The 18,237-nt window shown below is 41.7% G+C and overlaps 1 protein-coding gene across 1 annotated transcript in view; it reads left to right on the top strand.

The window, feature by feature from the left end:
* Positions 1-4,814, top strand: part of ADAMTS3 (ADAM metallopeptidase with thrombospondin type 1 motif 3) — a 143,256-nt gene extending 138,442 nt beyond the window's left edge. The window contains exon 22 of the mRNA XM_042470322.1: positions 1,514-4,814. Coding sequence (XP_042326256.1) covers positions 1,514-2,085 — 572 coding nt within the window. The 3' untranslated portion in view covers positions 2,086-4,814. The remainder of the gene's footprint in view (positions 1-1,513) is intronic.
* The last annotated feature ends 13,423 nt before the right edge of the window (positions 4,815-18,237 follow it).

The following is an 18,237-nucleotide window of genomic DNA, read 5'->3' as shown; positions in this document are numbered from 1 at the left end:
AGACAAGATCCGGTCCCTTACCATCAGAAAAATGTCCTCTTTCTCATAGCAGCTCATATTGTCTAAATTTTTCTTCAAGTTGTCCTATTTACTGTCCAAAGGTCAACCCAGTTTGCCTTCCTAATGGACAAGGGATTGATCCGTCCATCCTGTTTCCCTCGGGTTAAAAATTGCTTCTAGATGAAGTATCTGCAGATGTATTTGCGGGGGTAAAAAAAGGTGTGAATGCTGGGGGACAAAGATGTAATACTCCACTTTAAAATGGGTCTCTCAGCTCAGCAATAAGGCACAGCATAAATTGATTTTCAAATGATGGTGTAATCATAGGGGACTTTGTAAAAATATGCCTTTAATCTGACCTTTAGAAGCCACTCAATGAAAGTGTCCTCCCAAGGTGTACATTTAGAGCTCTTTGACTTTTAAAAGCAGTGTTATTAAGCTTAGATTAGAGCAGGTGGGAACAGCTGATATCCTGAAAGAGTTGCAGGCAGCTGCCTAGAGGTGGAAGAAATCATGTTCTTTTGGATTCTCCTCACTTCCCCAGCTACTGCCACCCAGTTTGTATATTCATCCCAATTATTCCAGTAAGGAGATTGTAGGGCTGCAATTGTTTTGCTAAAGGAAGTAATGAGTAATTTTAGTAATTTTCTTCCTGCTGTGAAAAAGTCGTTGAAAACAGGCATTTTCCAACAGAAAACAGCATTTTCTGCAGTGGATGCAGCAATTACTCTATGGATAATATTAGTCCTGCTTTCAAGGACTTGCTTGCATTGGGAAGAAAATTGCTCAAATTATTTGTTCCTTCCATCAAGAGTGAAATTAATAAAGGATTACAACCGTAGTTGCACAGCGGTCAGCTAGGTACTGTACATCAAAGTAGATGTGCATGTGTTAGAATAATTACCCATGAGTATAACACCAACAGGATCACAGCAATTATGTACAGTGATGTTTAAGGTTTTTGTGTTGTTGTGTGCTTTCAAGTTGTTTCAAACATATGGTGACCCTAAAGACAAGCTACCATGGGATTTTCTTGGCAAGATTTGTTCAAAAACAGTTTTCCTTTGGCTTTTTCTGAGAGTGTGACTAGGCCAAAGTCACCCAGTGTGTTTCCATGGCCAAGTGGGAATTGAAACCTCTGGTGTCCAGAGTTGTCCAACACTCAAACTACTATCCACACCGGCTCTCTGATTTTTAAAGCAATCTCACTGAAATTAGTGAAATTAGTGGCATTTATGTTCCAGTTAAGTTCCACTGGTTTTAATACTCTGTCTTAAATCTCAATAGCACCTAGGACTGAGACTTATCAAAATCAGTGGAATGCATTCCTTTTGGAATTAGTGGCATGGAGCTTCTTTGATTGTAATGCCTTTGCTCCATTAGAGTACAAAAACTTAATTCACCTAAACATGTATTGAGAGTTTAGACTATTCAGGATGCAGTTCCATTTGAGTTATACCTTGCTTCTCAACAAAATGCCACTCCTAATTCATGGTGTTTTTTTCTTTTCCAGATGAACCTTGCCAAGGAGATAAATCCATCTTCTGCCAGATGGAGGTGCTTGCCCGGTACTGTTCAATCCCAGGCTACAAAAAGCTGTGCTGTGAGTCTTGCAGCAAACGTAGTAGCACCCTGCCACCTCCTTTCCTGAGTGAAGCCGCAGAAACTGAAGAGGAAATCATAGTTACCCATGGTGACCCACCTAAGACTTTGGTTGGTCCAACATCTTTACTCTCACCTCAGTCTGAGGGTCCAGGTTCTTTGGGCAGGATGTCCTTGGCAGAAGACACCCATGCACTTGTTCCTCAGACCCACAGCAGGTCCAGAGTCATCAGTCCACTGCAGCGAAGAGTGAAGAACCAAGCAAGAAACACGACTTCTGGATCAGTGGCAATGCCATACCAGCCACCAACCAAAAGTGGCCATCTCCTTACCCACAGTTCTTCAACCTCATTAGATAGCAGTCCAACCATAGTGGAAAATAACAGCTCAGCTGATGTTCATTCTCCACACAGAACCTCAAGGAGAAATGAGAAGCAAACTGACAGGTGGCAGCTTCCAAGGGTTTCAACTGTGGAAAGATGAAACTTAGAGTGGGGAAAGAGAGGGTTAATGAAAGTGGAGGTCGTCTTGTTGTTTCGTTCCCAGTATCATGGTGCATGCAAAATTTCCAAGTGCAGGACTCTCAACATCAGTAACTGAAATGGAGAGTGGGGGAAAGTGCAGGTTCACTTTGCAGTCAAATCCATCCTTCCTCTCTTTTTCTTTTCTTTCTTCCCCTCCCTCAGTATCTGGTTACCTGCATATTTCAAAGGGAAACTCCAAAATGACACAAGAAAGCAGGTAGTTGGGTGGGCTGGCCCTTTCCTGCCAACCAGAAATCTATGTTGTACATCAGCTGCTTTAAAAAAAACCCAAAAGATATATTATTAATTAACTAAACATAAAGAAAAATAAAAGGAATGTTGTTTGAGGGGGTAGAGAATGGGGAAAGGCAACCAATCAGAGGAACCAAACTTTTACATTTCTGCAAAATATTTTTTACCATGGAACAACAAATTGTATTGCTAATTTATATCTATAAAATGATTAATAGTACGATTCAAAGTTGCAGCTGCCGTGTACATAGTGTATATTAGCAACAGAGGAAGGGAAAGAAAAGCAGTATTATTTTTCAGAATTTTGTGTTCTTCAGCCATTCGTGTATGAATTTTACATTTCAGGGTCATGTTTGGGTGCCTACCATACAAGTTCTGCCTTATTCACATTCCATGAGCATGCTTGTCAACTGAGATCCAAAGAGCTCAATCCACAAATTCAGCTGTTTCCATATATGTGGTTAAACAGCTTCAGGACATTTCTTGGGAGATTTCCAGATTTCTTTGTGCTGTAACAGAGCAGCTCTTGAGTGGCTTTCCATGAGCATGGATTCCTTCGTAGGAAAGAAAGGAGTTAACTCTGAAAGTCTGAATTCTTTGCTTCTAGTTTTGGTGCAGAGCTATCAGAAGGCTGATGGTGGAGTGAAAGGTCTGCCTATAGCTCTTTGGATCCCAGCTTGTAGCATTACTGTGAGAGATAATCTCCCATTTGTCTGTCACTTCAGAGAGCAGTTGGATTATTATCACAGTCCTGTAACACATAGCTTGGGGAATGGTAAGGTACAAAATGTATGTGTTTTCAGGTGATTCATTTGTGCCACTTTAGGGGGATATAGGTTGGGTAGTGGAAATGTACTACGCCATAAACCAAAACTGATTCTCTGTGCCTCCAGACAGAACAAAGAAAGAAAAGGAAGCTCCAAGCTAAAACCCCAGCCTATAGTTAAGGGGGCTTTATTGAGGCCTGGCATCACAGTGCCTTCTTTCTTTTCCCTGCCCCACTGGAAATCCACAGAACCCACTGCACATGGGAGGTGTGCACAAACCATAGTCCAAGTTGCACACTGAATTCCAAAACTTGCCTATACAACCAGCATTGCAAACATGCACCATTTATAGTGCTGGCATCTGTATAGTGAGTCAGGAGCGATTCCCATTCTGAATCTCTCCTGCACCACATTGCACCTCTTTACATACAAGTGAGTTCTATCATGGGGCAGCCCTACCCACTGCTGTACTAGGTGAGCTGCAGCTTAACAACAGAGCCTAAGAAGAAGAAATTAATGTAACGGCTGAGAAAGGTCTGTATGGGCACATCCCCATTGAGATTAATGGTAGCTGCACAAAAATCTTGCCCCTGCCATTAGGCATAGTGAGCAAAGAGCCTCCAGCAGGGGATCCTGGTAGGCAGCAGCAGTAGTAGCTCCTAGCTATTACTCCTGAACCCACCATTTTCTTCTTTTCAGGGGTATATGTGTGCATCAAATGGTCTGTACTAAAGCTACCTAAATTAGTTTGCTGCTATCACCTGTGATAATGGCATTGTCCTATTGCCAGTTTTGAAGGGTCAGTTGCTGATCCAGTTGAGTTCAGCAGATAAATTGATAGGAGGCACTATGCCTTTTGCCTGAGGCTGCGAAAAATCTTTGGCATAACACACTGACATAGCACATGGTTCTGTAGAGCACAGAATAAACCAGCACTATTGAAGCTAAGCAATACCAAGTGTGGCCAGTATCTTCATGGAAGGACTGCTTAAGGAGCCTGTGAACTGCTGCCTTTGATTCCATAAAAGAAAGGTGGAATGTAGCAGTAAAACCAAGAAGTGCTTTACATACACAAGGTGCCAGACTCTAGCCTTGACATTTGTAATAGTAGAATTGGAAAACATATTTGCAAGAGGCCTGTTATTAGGGGCTACTGATATGGAAAGACTACTGGTCTGACTGAATATAAGGCAGCAGCATATGCTCACAGAAGAAGGATCAAGATTTGCATGTGAGCACATCAGTGTACACGTACCACTCCTTTTCCCCAAAAAAGAAAGTGTTAGGCTCATGAGAAGCATCAGCCATATTTTTCTTTGGGTGCTACAGTCAAAATATGGTAGTGCTTGAAGGCAATGTTGCAGTTTTATTATTATTCTTTCTATTAAATAGCCTGTTAGACATTTGTCAAGCCAAAAAGCATCTCCAAATGAGAACAGGCATGAATGATGAGACACAGATATGGTATTTTCAGATGAGGCTGAACATGAACATATACATTCATGGATATCAAGGTGGGGTCAGACACTGTCTTGCTACCCATACCACCACATTTATCTGTGATAAATTTGGATCGCTATGGAACACACCATTCCTGTGAGGCAGATGTACTCTTCTCTCCTGGGTTTTGCTGTAAAGTACTTGTATATAGGAATGAAAAGTAAAGCTATTTATTAAAAGTATGCCATTGCTGTTGGTGGTTTGTTTGTTTTGCTAGTGTTTTATCTAATGAATATTTAAACATACACAAAATAATGGTTTTACTCACCCATTACAAATGTAATGCAGAGAAATATGACACGGTTGCAGTCTAAAGATACTTATATGCACATCAGTGTTAGACTATAGCTCATAGCCTGATAAAAATACACATACTAAGCTTAAGTCAAAAGTATGTTTAGCAAAGAAAAAAAATTATACTCAGTGTTACATTCTTGTTCCAGCTATGCAAGGGGTGCATAGCATTACATGTTTTTTCCAGCTGTGTAAGGGGTCACATTTGTTTTTGTGGACCCTAGAAATATTGCTTCTAGTGAAATAGGTTATGCAGCTGACTGTTGTTGCTGCTGTGTGCCTTCGAGTCATTTCTGACTTATGGTGACCATAAGGTGACCCTATCATGAGGTTTTATTGGCAAAAGTTGTTCAAATGAGGTTTTCTGTTGCCTTCCCCTGAGGCTGAGAACATGTATCTTGCCCAAGGTCACCCGTGGGTTTCATAACCAAGCTGGGAATTGAACCCTGGTCTCCAGAGTTGTACTCCAACACTCAAATCACTATGCCACACCTGGAAAATGTGTTGGATACCATCTCTTGTGCTGAAATCTTCATCTCAGGCCTGAGTCCTACTCTTAATCTCAATTAGTAGATGGATTGAATCAAATCTACATACTGAACCCCCACTCCACAATTGATTCAGTGGATTGATCCTAGCTTGGAGTAACCAACAGGAGTCAGATCTAGGTTCTCCAAAAGTGCAGAATCATTTGCACTAGTGTAGTGACAATAATGGATACTGGTCATAGATGCCCGATTATGACTGCCAAACACTACTGTTTGGCAGTCATGTGGATCAGGAATGTGGAGATGTCCTGCAACTCTTCTATTTTGTGTTCTCTCTCTCTCTCTCTCTCTCTCTAATATGGAGGCATAATGTGGCTAGATTGGAGGAGGTCATCATGGCTGCAGATTCCATTGAGAACTCCCCAGTATCCTCAACCTTTCTCAACCCATTGTCCATCTTTGCTGAGTCCTCTATCAGAGCAACTAATGAGAACTGATTCCCAGCCTTTGTTTTCTCCAGCTAGCCTGGCCAGTAGTCAGCAATGCTGGGATCTGTGGTTCAAAACATCTGGAGGACTAAAATTTAAGAATCACTGCTTAGACTTTAGGAGGAAAGAGGAGTGCTGACAATTAGCCACTGATGGAGAGAGTGTCGTACCATACTTTAGCTTCATCCAGTGAGCCTATGAATGAGAGATGTCCAAGAGCCCCAGCCATCAATTGCCCTCCTCAAGTCTTGCATGCGCAGAGCCCTTAGCTCTCTTTACTGAGTCAACCCACCTGCAGTCTAGTCTCCCCTTTTCCTACGTTGTGCACTTATCAAACATTATTATCTTTTCCAGTGAGTTGTGTTATCATAATATTCTCAAACTAGGTAGCTGCTGCTTGTTGGAAAATTTCAGCATTCTCTCTCCCCCTCCTCAGATAGGTAGGATTTTCCCTGCATGCAAACTCCACTGTCTTCTCCATTAAAATATCCCATTTGGCCCTATGAACACAGGGGCAATAAATACTTTGTATATTGGTAAACAAACCATGTCATTCAGGTCACCTCTTTAGGAAGTTTCTCACACAAAGAGAGTCTCCTGCTATTATCTGGCCCCCATTTCCCTACTCTCTCACTTTCTTCGGGAAAGATGGTGAGATAAAGATTTCTTCTTTACCTAAACTGTTCATTAGCTAGGTTAGGATGTAGCCTCCATGCATATGTAGATTCAAGCCATTAGTAAACTTTGTTTTAAATGGCCAGCTATTTATGTTGTCTTTGAGTCAGTCTCAGTTCTTAGAGAAGCATGGCCGTTACAGACCGGCAGTTTAGTGCGTGTTCGCCACGCACTAGGGTTACGAAGGGCGGTGCTTCCGCACCACCCTAACCCTAGTGCGTGCGAACACGCACTAAACGGCGGCGCCCTTCCGCACGGCCGCCGCTGTGAGTACGTCATGGCTGGCGCCCGCCTCTAGACGGGGCAGCGCGGCCATGACGTAGTAGCTCCGCGCCAGGGCGCTTAGTGCGCCCTGGACACAGAGCAGGAAGGAGCCCGTTTCGGAGCTCCTTCCGGGTTTAGTCCGCTGGGCGCAGCCGTCTGAAGGCTGGCGCCCAGCGGACTAAACGAGAAAGGGGCCAAGTGGCCCCTTTCTCTGCTCCCCGCCACCGCGGGTGTCCCTTGGGGCTTGAAGCCCCAGGGACACCCCTTTTCTGGCTGCGGGGAAAGCGCCTTTTGCCGCTTCCCGCGGCCCGAAAAGCGGCAGATCGGGGCCATCAGCGGCTGCCGCTTGTAGCCGCTGAAGCCCCGATATTCTGGGGAAAGGGGCGGGGCCAGACCGCCCCAAATTGGCGGTCTGTATCCCGCCATAGTTAGGCAAGGACACATTTCTGCCACTCTGCTGATTTAAAGCTAGATTCTAACAGGCTTGGCTTTGATATTTTTGATATTTGGATATTTTTGTTTCCTTAACAAAGGCTGAAGCCTTAGGATACCTGAATCTCCAACACTTCTTAGTCATTTGGGCTTTTAATATATACCCTCCTGATTTAGCATGGGAAGTACCAACTAACCCTTGTCATTACACTTTTCCAGATGTTTTCAAAATATTCCAGGTTCTTTCTCCTCCCACTTTCCCCTTCACCCTCAGCCTACTTCCATTTCTGCAAACTGCGTTCCAAGTGTCATTGTCATTTGCATTTAGTTTAGTTAGCAGTGGAAAAGGGGTTGGAATCTTGTCTTTCCCAGTCAGCTCTTGCAAAAGCCAACTGCTGCAACCTCTCCTACCTCATGTTTTCTTCCTCATAATCACTTTTGTCATCTTGAGCACATTCTAATGTTGCTTGACCTCACGTATTCCAGATTTCATCTGTGAAATGTAGGCAGGTGTGGCAGTATGGCAGATTGGCAGAGATTAATATTCCTATTAAGCAATTAATTCAAAATCTGGAGGAAGGGAAGGATTTTGCATTTCTTATAGTAACTTAAAGGGGCATGCTTCCTAAACCAATATTAACTTTCTGGGTTCCCCTGTTCCCCCTACTTCCTCCTTATAAAAGTGCCTTCCTCATTTTACTTTGTACTCAGGTCTCCATCTGCCATTCCTTTCCTATCTCACTGCTAACCTTATGCAGTTGCATAGCATTTATTTCAAATGGTGTTTGAAACCTCCACCACTGTCTACCATGTGTGCATTATCACCTGTGGAGTGCCCAGGTGAACCACTTCTACCTTATAGGAAAAGATAATTATCAAAGATAGATAGGGTCTTTTGTGGTCACTTCCTTTCTTTCTGATTTTTGCAATTTCCAAAGACCTGCCATTTTTTCAGAGAGAAAAAAAAATTGCTTAGACCCTTGGCTAATCTTTTTTTTTTCCCCCTTAAACAATTTCCTGCCTTTTATGCTTATTGTTATCCTACTAAGAGTATTTTTTCTTCATAAAACTGAGTCTCCGCTTTCTTCAGAATGAGAAATAGGAATGGATGTATGTTTTAAAACAAATAGGTAGGGAAAGTCGCATCTCCAGCTGACTGAAAATATGTTTAGGTCTCATGCTAGATGCAATGCTGGGACAAAGATGACATCCAAAAGCAGATGCTTCTGAGGAAGTGGGCTCAAGTCTACAAACGTTTGTGCCACCAACTTCTCTCTTTCAGTTAGTGTCAAAGATGCTGCAAGTTCCCTTTGCACACTGATTTTCCAGACTAACCCAACTATGTCTTTGGATTCCAAAAGCAGAGGTATTCTTGGGCTACCAAGCAAATAGCGCTGTTCTAGCAAGATATGCTATTTTTGGACAAAAAAAAAAACCCTTTTACAGGTCAAAGGAATCATCATTAGGTAGGAAGGAAGCATTTGAAGATTGCTTCTAAGACTCAAATGGACTCCTAGGATATTCCTTCAGAATGTTTCAGAAACAAGGTCCTTTATTCCACATGTCTCTCTCTTTTTAGGACTCATGCAGAGTTTTCAAACTAATTTTGGAAGGGAGAAATACTGCCTTGAGTTTTTGCTTTTCTCAAAGTAAATCCCTCTTTTATTAAAAGTGTAGACTACTGAAATCAACTGCTGTACCTGTAAAACTTAGCAATAAAGACTTCAGTGTATATCCACCCTTCTGTGGTGATAATTTCTCCTATCCTTTACTGTTGCTTTTCACTCTTTCCGTAGTAGTAGGTTTGTATGCTCTAGTGAGGCAAGGGTTTATTCTGATAGTAGTACTACTGCTGGTAGGGTCTCCAACATAAGGTAGGCTTATACCAGACAAATAATCCAGGTTGACAGCACTATAGGTGTCATGGCTCAGTGCTATGAAATTCTGGGAATTATCTTTTTGTGAGATATTATTTAGCCTCCTCTATCAAAGGATTCCATAGGATAGAGGCATGACAGTTAAAGCAGTGTCAAACTGCTTTCATTCAGCAGTGCAGATGCAGCCCAAATGTGCCAAACTGGGCAGAAGCAGGAGTGACACTGGCAAAGAATCTCTCAGAGACAACAGCAGTGACAGCTAATTCTTGTTAGTATTACACAAAAGTAGGCACCATTAAACCATTTTTAATGTCTTTTGCAGACTATATGATGAGAATTCTACGTACCCTTTCCAAAAATGCAAAACCCAGGATCCCATTGGATGCTGCCATGGGGCAGTTAAAAGTGAAGTTATAGCATTATAATTGGGCAGTATGAAAAGGCTTCTGGACTTATTTGAAATCGTACCTCCATCCATCACCACCAAGCAGAGTGTGTGTGTGTGTGTGTGTGTGTGTGTGTGTGTGTCTACAGATGGATTGTGGCAAAGATATGAAAAGCTTCTTTGGCTGAGTCAGTTCCCTGGATGCCAAATGTTGATTCAAGTAAAACAAAAAAGAGAAAGACAAGTCCCTCCTTTAATAATATAAAACTGTTTGCAGTCTCCTAACCACCTACCTGTCACTTTGATCTAAGGAATCAATGAAATACTTAAATCTCCCCAGGCAGCTTTGAAAAGCTCCTTTTCAATATTTCAGCATCTGTTCTCTTATTCCCCCAAGATGTTTACGCGTGTTGCTACAAGCACCCCAATTCTTTCAACAGCGAGAACTTTGTGGGTTGAAGGTCACCCAGTTTTGATTTCTTTTCCTTTTGAAAGAGGGGTTCACTGGAGATTTTAATAAGACTTTGTAAAGTTCACATTTCTTTACAAATATACATGCTGAGCATAAAGCAACTCACACCTTCCAAGGAGTTTAGAAATCTGCAGTTTGGATTAGTCCAACAGCATTGTATGAGTAGATATCCTATGATAAAATGGCCAAGTACATCTTCATGAGGCTGGCGTGTTGACCAGTGTTATGATATTTGGAGTGTGAAATGGCTTCCTAGCACACTACACATATAATGCTGGTTAACCCCTGGCCCAGCTTCATGAGGACGCCCTTAGCCAGTTCATCACATCTCCTTTCTGGTTCCCATCATACACACACCACACACCAAAATTCCTTCCACCATTCATACGACCACCCATCCACCTTGGCCTTAGGCAACATCTTTCCTCCTGCCTTTTCCCCTCAATGACCAGCTTTAAAACTGAACGTGATCCAAGTTTTGCAAAACTATGGTTATTCACACAGTCTGGTGATAAAAAGTTATTCCATGCACCTGAGGAAGCAAACCTGGTCTAGAAAAGCTTATGCTACAATAGGCAAACTAGGCACAGGTTGCAGGTTGTTTGCTTCTGCCTGAGTCTACTGGGAAGGGCAAGATTCCACCCTTCCCTTCCTCTCTTCTCGGCTGAGTTGTGTTCAAATTCCACCTGCATTTGGCCATACAAGGCCAAGCATGTATGGACTTACTAGCCAGACTGACTCGAGCATACTCTCCCAACATTTCACAAATGAAAACCATGACACATGAAGCCAACTCCTCTCTCCTCCATCCTTGAGTTGAGTGCAAACTACTTTTGCACTTTGAATTCAGGTTGCAGCCATATAAGTAAGCAAAGGACAAAGGGGGAAAGTGAGAGGAAAAGAGAAACTGGGATTTTAAAAACCAAAAAGCTGACTGGGACAGGACAGTCCCTGCAGGGCTGAGACAGCTGGAAGGTATGATTATGTACAAAAATGGATGCTAAGGATATAAAGGCCTCATTCCTGTCATTAGGTCCGGCTTGAGTAGACCCACTGAATCAATAGGATTTATCTATGTTTTGTCTTACCATTCAACAATTGATTGAATTGTAGCCAAGGGTCCGTTTAGGGGAATTTTATTATGCTGTTATTAGTCCAAATATTGCAAGAGGGGGCTGGCTACAAGAGCCCACCAAGATCGTCTCCCGATGTGTATACGGAGAAGACCAGGGGATCCCAATAAACAAAGCTGAGACGGATATTAATAACTAGATGTCTAATTTATTGAAATAGGGGAAAAACACATGCGTTGCGCATACACTCACACAAACACTCAGGACTCAGGAAAATCAGGGTTGGAAAATAGGAACAGATTTCAGGCGTTACTAAGGGTGATGCTTACCAGAATGTAGATTCCCTCCGGGAAGCGAATGAGGTGATGGACAGTGAGACAAGTCTGCTCCGCAACCTGGGTTTGAGCAGAAATGCCGGCTACCGGAACAGAGGTCTGACTGACGTGGAGTAAGTAGACCTTGCAAATGGCGCGCTGAGCAGCCAAAGTTGGGACCTTTTAAGGGCGAAATCTCGCCTGAGGGCAGAGAGTTTTGGTGATTGGAACAAAGGTGTTTAATTGCTTTCTTTCACCTGGATGTCTGGCTCTGATAATATCTAGGACTTAAGTTGTTCGGACAACAGACTCGAGGAGGGGTGATAGCTCCAGGGAAGGCAAACATTTTACTCTTCCTGGCTTAAGATAATCCCTTCATGCGACTTCCCAGACCTTCTAAGATGTTAACGTGGCTGTTCCCCTAGGGGAGGTGTACATGTCCTATCGCCTTGCCAGTAATAGCGGACAGGCTAGGAGTCTGGCCAGGGGTCATCCAAGGGTTATCATTGATTCCAAAATTTATATAAAACCAGCATGGGTAACAGAATGGTTATTCTTATCGCGACTAACTGTTAGGATGACAGCCAGTCATAGAATCATAGAATCATACAATCGTAGAGTTGGGAGAGACCGCAAGGGCCATCCAGTCCAACCCCCTGCCATGCAATAAATCTAAATCAAAGCATCCTCGTCTGTTTAAAGACCTCTAAGGAAGGAGACTCTAAGGAAGGGAGTGTGTTCCACTGTCGAACAGCCCTTACTGTCACGAAGTTCCTCCTAAAGTTGAGGTGTAATCTTTTTTCCTGGAGCTTGCATCTATTGTTCCGGGTCCTAGTCTCAGGAGAAAACAAGTTAGCTCCCTCCTCAATGTGACATCCCTTCAAGCATTTAAACAAGGCTATCATATCACCTCTTAACCTTCTCTTCTCCAGGCTAAACATCCCCAGCTCCCTAAGGCGTTCTCTTCTCCAGGCTAAACATCCCCAGCTCCCTAAGGCGTTCCTCATAGGGCATGGTTTCCAGATACTTTACCATTTTAGTTGCCCTCTTTTGGATACGCTCCTGTTTCTCAAGACCCTTTTTAAATTGTGGTATCCAGAACTGGACACAATATTCCAGGTGGGGCCTGACCAAAGCAGAATAGAGTGGCACTATTACTCCCCTTGATCTAGACACTATACTTCTATTGATGCAGCCTAAAATCGCATTGGCCTCGTTAGCTGCCGCATTGCACTGTTGACTCATGTTCTATTTGTGGTCTACTTGGACTTCCAGTACCCTTTTACACGTAGTCTCGTTCAGCCAGGTGTCACCCATCCTATATCTGCATTTCCTGGAACCAACAGCCAAGAACGAGCATGTGTTGCCATACAGATTCGCATTGGGTGGGTGGCCTCTGAGCTATTTTTGGAGCTCTAAACCTTTCCAGACACCCATAACATCTTATTCTTTGTTCCTGCCCCTCCCCAAAGGATGAATTACCTGTTCCATAAGCCACCAGGCTACCTTTCACATTGCACAGTTATAAGAGTTTGATACCAGTTGAACTGTTATGGCTCTGTGCTATGGAATCCTAGGATCTGTAGTTTCAAGAGGTGTTTAGACTGCTCTTCCACCATGCTCTTGCACCTCACCTCATGCTACAAATCCCAGGATTCCATAGGATACAGACATGGTAAGGTGCTATAATTGTAGTCTGAAAAGGGCCCTTGTTGAAATGGCAATTCACCTATCCAAATAAGGTACACTTTACAATGTTCAGCACGAGAATATATTTGGGTTTTGTTTGTTTGTTTTTAAGCCAGAAATGGACTTCTTTTCTGGCTGGTGCAGGGTCTCCTCCTCCCATTTTGGCTATCTGTGTGGTCTGCAGAGAACACAAGAGATTTTTTGAAAAAGTCTCTTAGCACTACCTCAGTTGCCTAAATATTTTCTATAGAAGAGACTAAAGCATACCTTGCAACTGTCCTAATTTGGCAAGGACATTCCTGTCAAACGTCTCATATCCTATTTTTTCAGCTGCCTATAAAATGTCCCAGTTTCTCCCCGCTCCCACTTTTCCCTTTGTTTTCAGCTTACTTCTATTGCTGCAAACTGAGTTCAAGTACAAGAGTAGTTTGTATTCAGTTAATTCAATGGGCAGGAGGGGGAGAGGAGAGGAAGAGCCAGAATCTTGTCTTTTCCAGTACAGGCAAAAACAAACTGCTGCATCCTCTCCTAGCTTGTGTGTTCTTCCTCATTAATAGCTTTTCCCATCTTGACCACACTGAAGCTTCTTGGCCACATGCTTCTCATTGTATATCTCTGAAATGGTGGTGAATATACTAGAATCCATTTGGCTAGTAAGCCCACACAAACTTGGGCACTATGGGGGATAATACATAATATAAAAACATCAAAATCACTTGCATTTGCTTTTAAGACAGAAAGCTTTGTTCAAACAAAATTTAAAAAAGCAATCCTCTACTAAAATGATGAAAATATATTCTCTTGCAAGTTAAGAGTATGCCAAGACATTAAAATATCAATAATAGATTAAAGCACACACTCTCCGAGCGCATCAGAAAACACAACTCAGCAGCAAACCATATTCTACTGAGATCAATTTATACTCAGTGTTAGCAACAGGAGCAAACATGAAGTGCTCTGAAGGGAGAAAATGTTTCAGTTAGTATCTTGACAGACAGATTTCTGCGGCTATATTGAAGCCTTTATCAACTGTTTTCAAGTCTGCTCACAAACAGGGCCCTTGAAAAGATCACAGGAGAACTATTTGGTCTCAAAGGCCCCACAGAGCATCTGTATGATTAGTCCTCCAAAAGAAATTTCTGTCTCTACATTGTGAAACTAGAGACTTGATATTAGGGCAAGTCTGGGATAAGGGCTGGAACTCTACTGGCAGACACATAATCTCTGATTTATAAGCAGCAGTTCTCAAACAACAACAAAATCAAAGGAATATTGGAAAGAGAAGCAGCTCAATTGGAATATATTCACAAATTCCAATCCATTATCAGACATATGAACAGATAGCATGGTTGCTTGCCACACTATCCTGTTGGGTCATCCAACTAGAGTAGACCCATTCAATCTATTGTTGAATGTAAGTAAATCCCATTGATTCAATGGGTTTACATGTCAAGACCTGGTTGAACCTTCCCCCATCTCAGTAAATCAATCCTCTGTGAGCAACACAGCAAGGCTTTATTTCTGAAGTTTCAGAGATGTTGTCAGGTAACTTCTTGGACAGAACTGAATACTAACCACACATGCAATAGTAAAAGAATTTGGCCTCTCCCTGTAGATTTGGCAGGCTATCTCTAATCCTTTCAAAAAGGTCACTTTTTGGTTTACTCCTGGTCTGTTGAAACCAGTAGAAAACAACTAGATGTTCTGAGCAAGAAAATCCCTCCTACACTGCAGCTGGCATTCCATCCATCTTTTGATCCTTTACAGTGAAGGCCAGTCTCAGCCTTTTCTCCTCTTTATAAAAGTATCATGCTGTTAATGCTAGACCTCTAAAAATCTATTAATCAAATGGTATACCACAAAACCTATAGACCTGAATGCATTTATGTGAATCCATTTCAGTATAACCAAACCTATCCTCCTTATAAGGTTAACATTAAAACAAAACCCCTTTGTAAAATCTCATTAAGCATACACACCATAGACCTGGGATGCTAGTATCAATGAACCAAATTGTGACTACAATATACCAGTGAACAAACATCTCTCTCATATATATGGGCATAAACCATATATATTCAAGGGCTTAACCATATATGATCATGTATAATCAAATAACACAGTGTAACAGCATAGGCAACATAATCAAACAGCAGAGCTATCTATAATCATTGCATACAACTGAACATCCTAATTCATCATAACATCAACATTGCCAAACATAACATTAACAGAATCAGGACAGGATTGACCAATCCTGACACTACTCAAGTCAGGAGGACGAACTGCAAGATTTAGGCCTATCTGTGTCTGCTGCCACAATTAATGCAGTTTGACACCACTTTAACTGTCATGGCTCCATCCTATGGAATCCTGTGGTTTGTAGTTTTTTGTGGCACCAGCGCTCTCTGACAAAGAAGGTGAAATAACACACAAAACCACAAATCTCAGAATTCCAGAGCCATGGTGGTTAAAGCAGTGTCAAACTGCATTAATCTCTGAAGTGTAGATGCAACCTTTATCTCAAGATATGTGTTTGTATTATGATTATACATGATGATGGCAAAACCAAAAGAATGCTTCTCAATCACAAGGTTTTGTTTTTTTAAAATGCCTTTTACTTTCCCATTTCTTGAAAACAGCTAAAATTGTTGCTTTAAAAATCCCTAAATGCTATAAGCCCCTGGCTTGTGGCGCAAACATCACTACATCCTTGTAAGTACAATATCAAGAAAAGAGCAGGAGGCAGCACCATCTAGAACTTGGAAAACATGACATATCCACTAACTGTCCCAGTTTGGTTTCAACAGTCCCAGTTAACTCTTTGCCATCCCACTTTTTCAACTAAATTCAGAATGTCTGCACAGTCAGGCAAAAGCAAACTATTGCAGCCTCTCTAAACTTCTGTGTTTTCCTTAGTAACATTTTTTCTATCTTGGCCATACTCCAATGTTGCTTGGACACTGTCCTGCTTTCCATATGTGAAATGTTATAGGGTATAATATAGTATCACCCTGGACACACCAACTCTCACTTGATTTTGAATGCTACACAAGGTCAGGCCTGGTTAACACATGGTTAAAACAGTGGCAATACGAGGGATTTCCAAGTAAGTCTAAAAAAGAATCCTACTTGAAATGCTGGGTGTCTACTACCAGTTAAGGGTGGACAGTATTAAGCCAGATGGACCTATGTTCTGTCAGTTTCCTTGTACCTATGATATTCCTTTTCCAATGTTTATTGGGGCCATAGCACATAACCACAAAGTTAACTTAAAGAGTTACACTGGAAAATTTCATATTTCATATTCAGTTACAATCATCATGTAATGTAGTTATAACTTACACTATGCAAGCACAAGGTAGGATGTCAACTGCTTTTTTGAAACACCACCCCACACCTGTTGTCTCCAGTCAGTCATGAAGACTTTAACTGGTTACAAATTACTAGTAATTGATTTTTTATTATTATTATTATTATTATTATTAAAATAAAATAACTGTTTTGTAACCAGTTACTTCTAAAGTCTTCATAACTGCCTGGAAACAACAACTGTAGGTAGATGTTTCAAAGAAACTGAGATCTTAGGTTGTGCTTGCAGAAAGTAAATCGACACTCATACAGTTAAGTGGTAGTTGCTTTATACCTCCTTCTGTGGAATACTAACATTTTACAACTAACTGCATATCTGTGAATGTATGTTTCCATAATCCCAGTGAAAATATTAAGGAACTAAATCATTTATAGTCATGCACCACCTAAGAATGTGCCGTGATATATGTAATTGTAACAAAAAGTAGAACTCAATCTATGCAACTGTTCAGAAGTTACACCAAAAAACCAAAACAAAAAAACAAAAAACCAACCACTTGGATACAACACCAATATGACACTTTCCAAACTTTGAGTGTAGGAGAGAAGGTTAGAGGGGAGCGTTGAACATCTCTTGGGAAAATTTCCTATATAGCAAGAATTTATTGTTTTCTACTTGAAGAGAGACTCCTGTTAGAGAAGAATGGATGAACAATGTGCTGACATCTTCAGTGTTTCTACATGCTTAAAAGGACTTTTCAGAGGAAAACATTTCTTCTGACAGAATAAAGAAAAATAATTACTTCACACCGAGGGAGGGAATCATCCCATGGATAATAGGCAGATTTGCCATGTAAGCAGCTTATTTCTGTTTACAAGTTGAACAGTGATAAATGGGGTGGCGAGGACTATATATTTGTATACAGCAAACTGAGGTTGGGGGAGTTTTGCTTTCAAGGAGGACATAAGAAATTGGAGAGCAACTTGTAAGGCACTTGATCCCACTTTTGTGTATCGCTGTATCAATAGTAAAACCATGCATGTAAAGAACAGTTCTTTCTCTTTAGATGTACTTAAGAATATTTCACAAAAAATAACCAACCCAAGCATTTCTCAAAAGCAGGTAAAATTGTTGCCTTAAAAATCCCTACATGCTTCAAGCCCCTGGCTTGTGGCACAAACAACACTCTACATCCTCAGCCATCAGAGGCAGCCACAGGGCCATTCCAAGACACTTTTGATGGCTGGAGAATAGGAAAAGGAAAAAGACTAGGCAAAGGTTGCAGTTCATCCATCTCACACCAGGATTAGAGAACCAATCCATCCATCTCACATACATATTATAAAACCTTGGAGACTGACACAAAGAAGGTTGTAGCATCAGCTTTCCATAGACTCAGGGTGCACCTACACTCTAGAAAGAATGCAGTCTGACACCACTTTAACTGCCATGGCTCCATCCAACAGAAACCTGGGATTTGTAGTTTTGTGAGACATCAGACCTCTTTAGCAGATAAGACTAAACTACAAGTCCCAGGAACCCATAGGCTAGAGCTACAGCACTTAAAAGTGGTGTCAAACTGCATTATTTCAAGCATGTAGGTTCACTCTTTGTCTAGACTCAAAAATAAGGTAGTAGCAAGAAAAGGAGAATCTTAACTGCAAACCGACGGGACTTGCTAGACAAGGAGCCCCTGCACACTTCAGTTATAGCACTATGATTCCACTTTAACCCCCATGGCAACATGCCATGGAATCCTGGGGTTTGTAGTCTGGTAGAATTGCAGTGGTTCTCAAACTTTGGGCCTCCAGATATTTTGGACTTCAGC

This window comes from Sceloporus undulatus, chromosome 5, assembly GCF_019175285.1.
Source record: "Sceloporus undulatus isolate JIND9_A2432 ecotype Alabama chromosome 5, SceUnd_v1.1, whole genome shotgun sequence".
Classification (NCBI taxonomy): domain Eukaryota; kingdom Metazoa; phylum Chordata; class Lepidosauria; order Squamata; family Phrynosomatidae; genus Sceloporus; species Sceloporus undulatus.
This window is presented reverse-complemented; position numbering and strand designations above follow the sequence as displayed.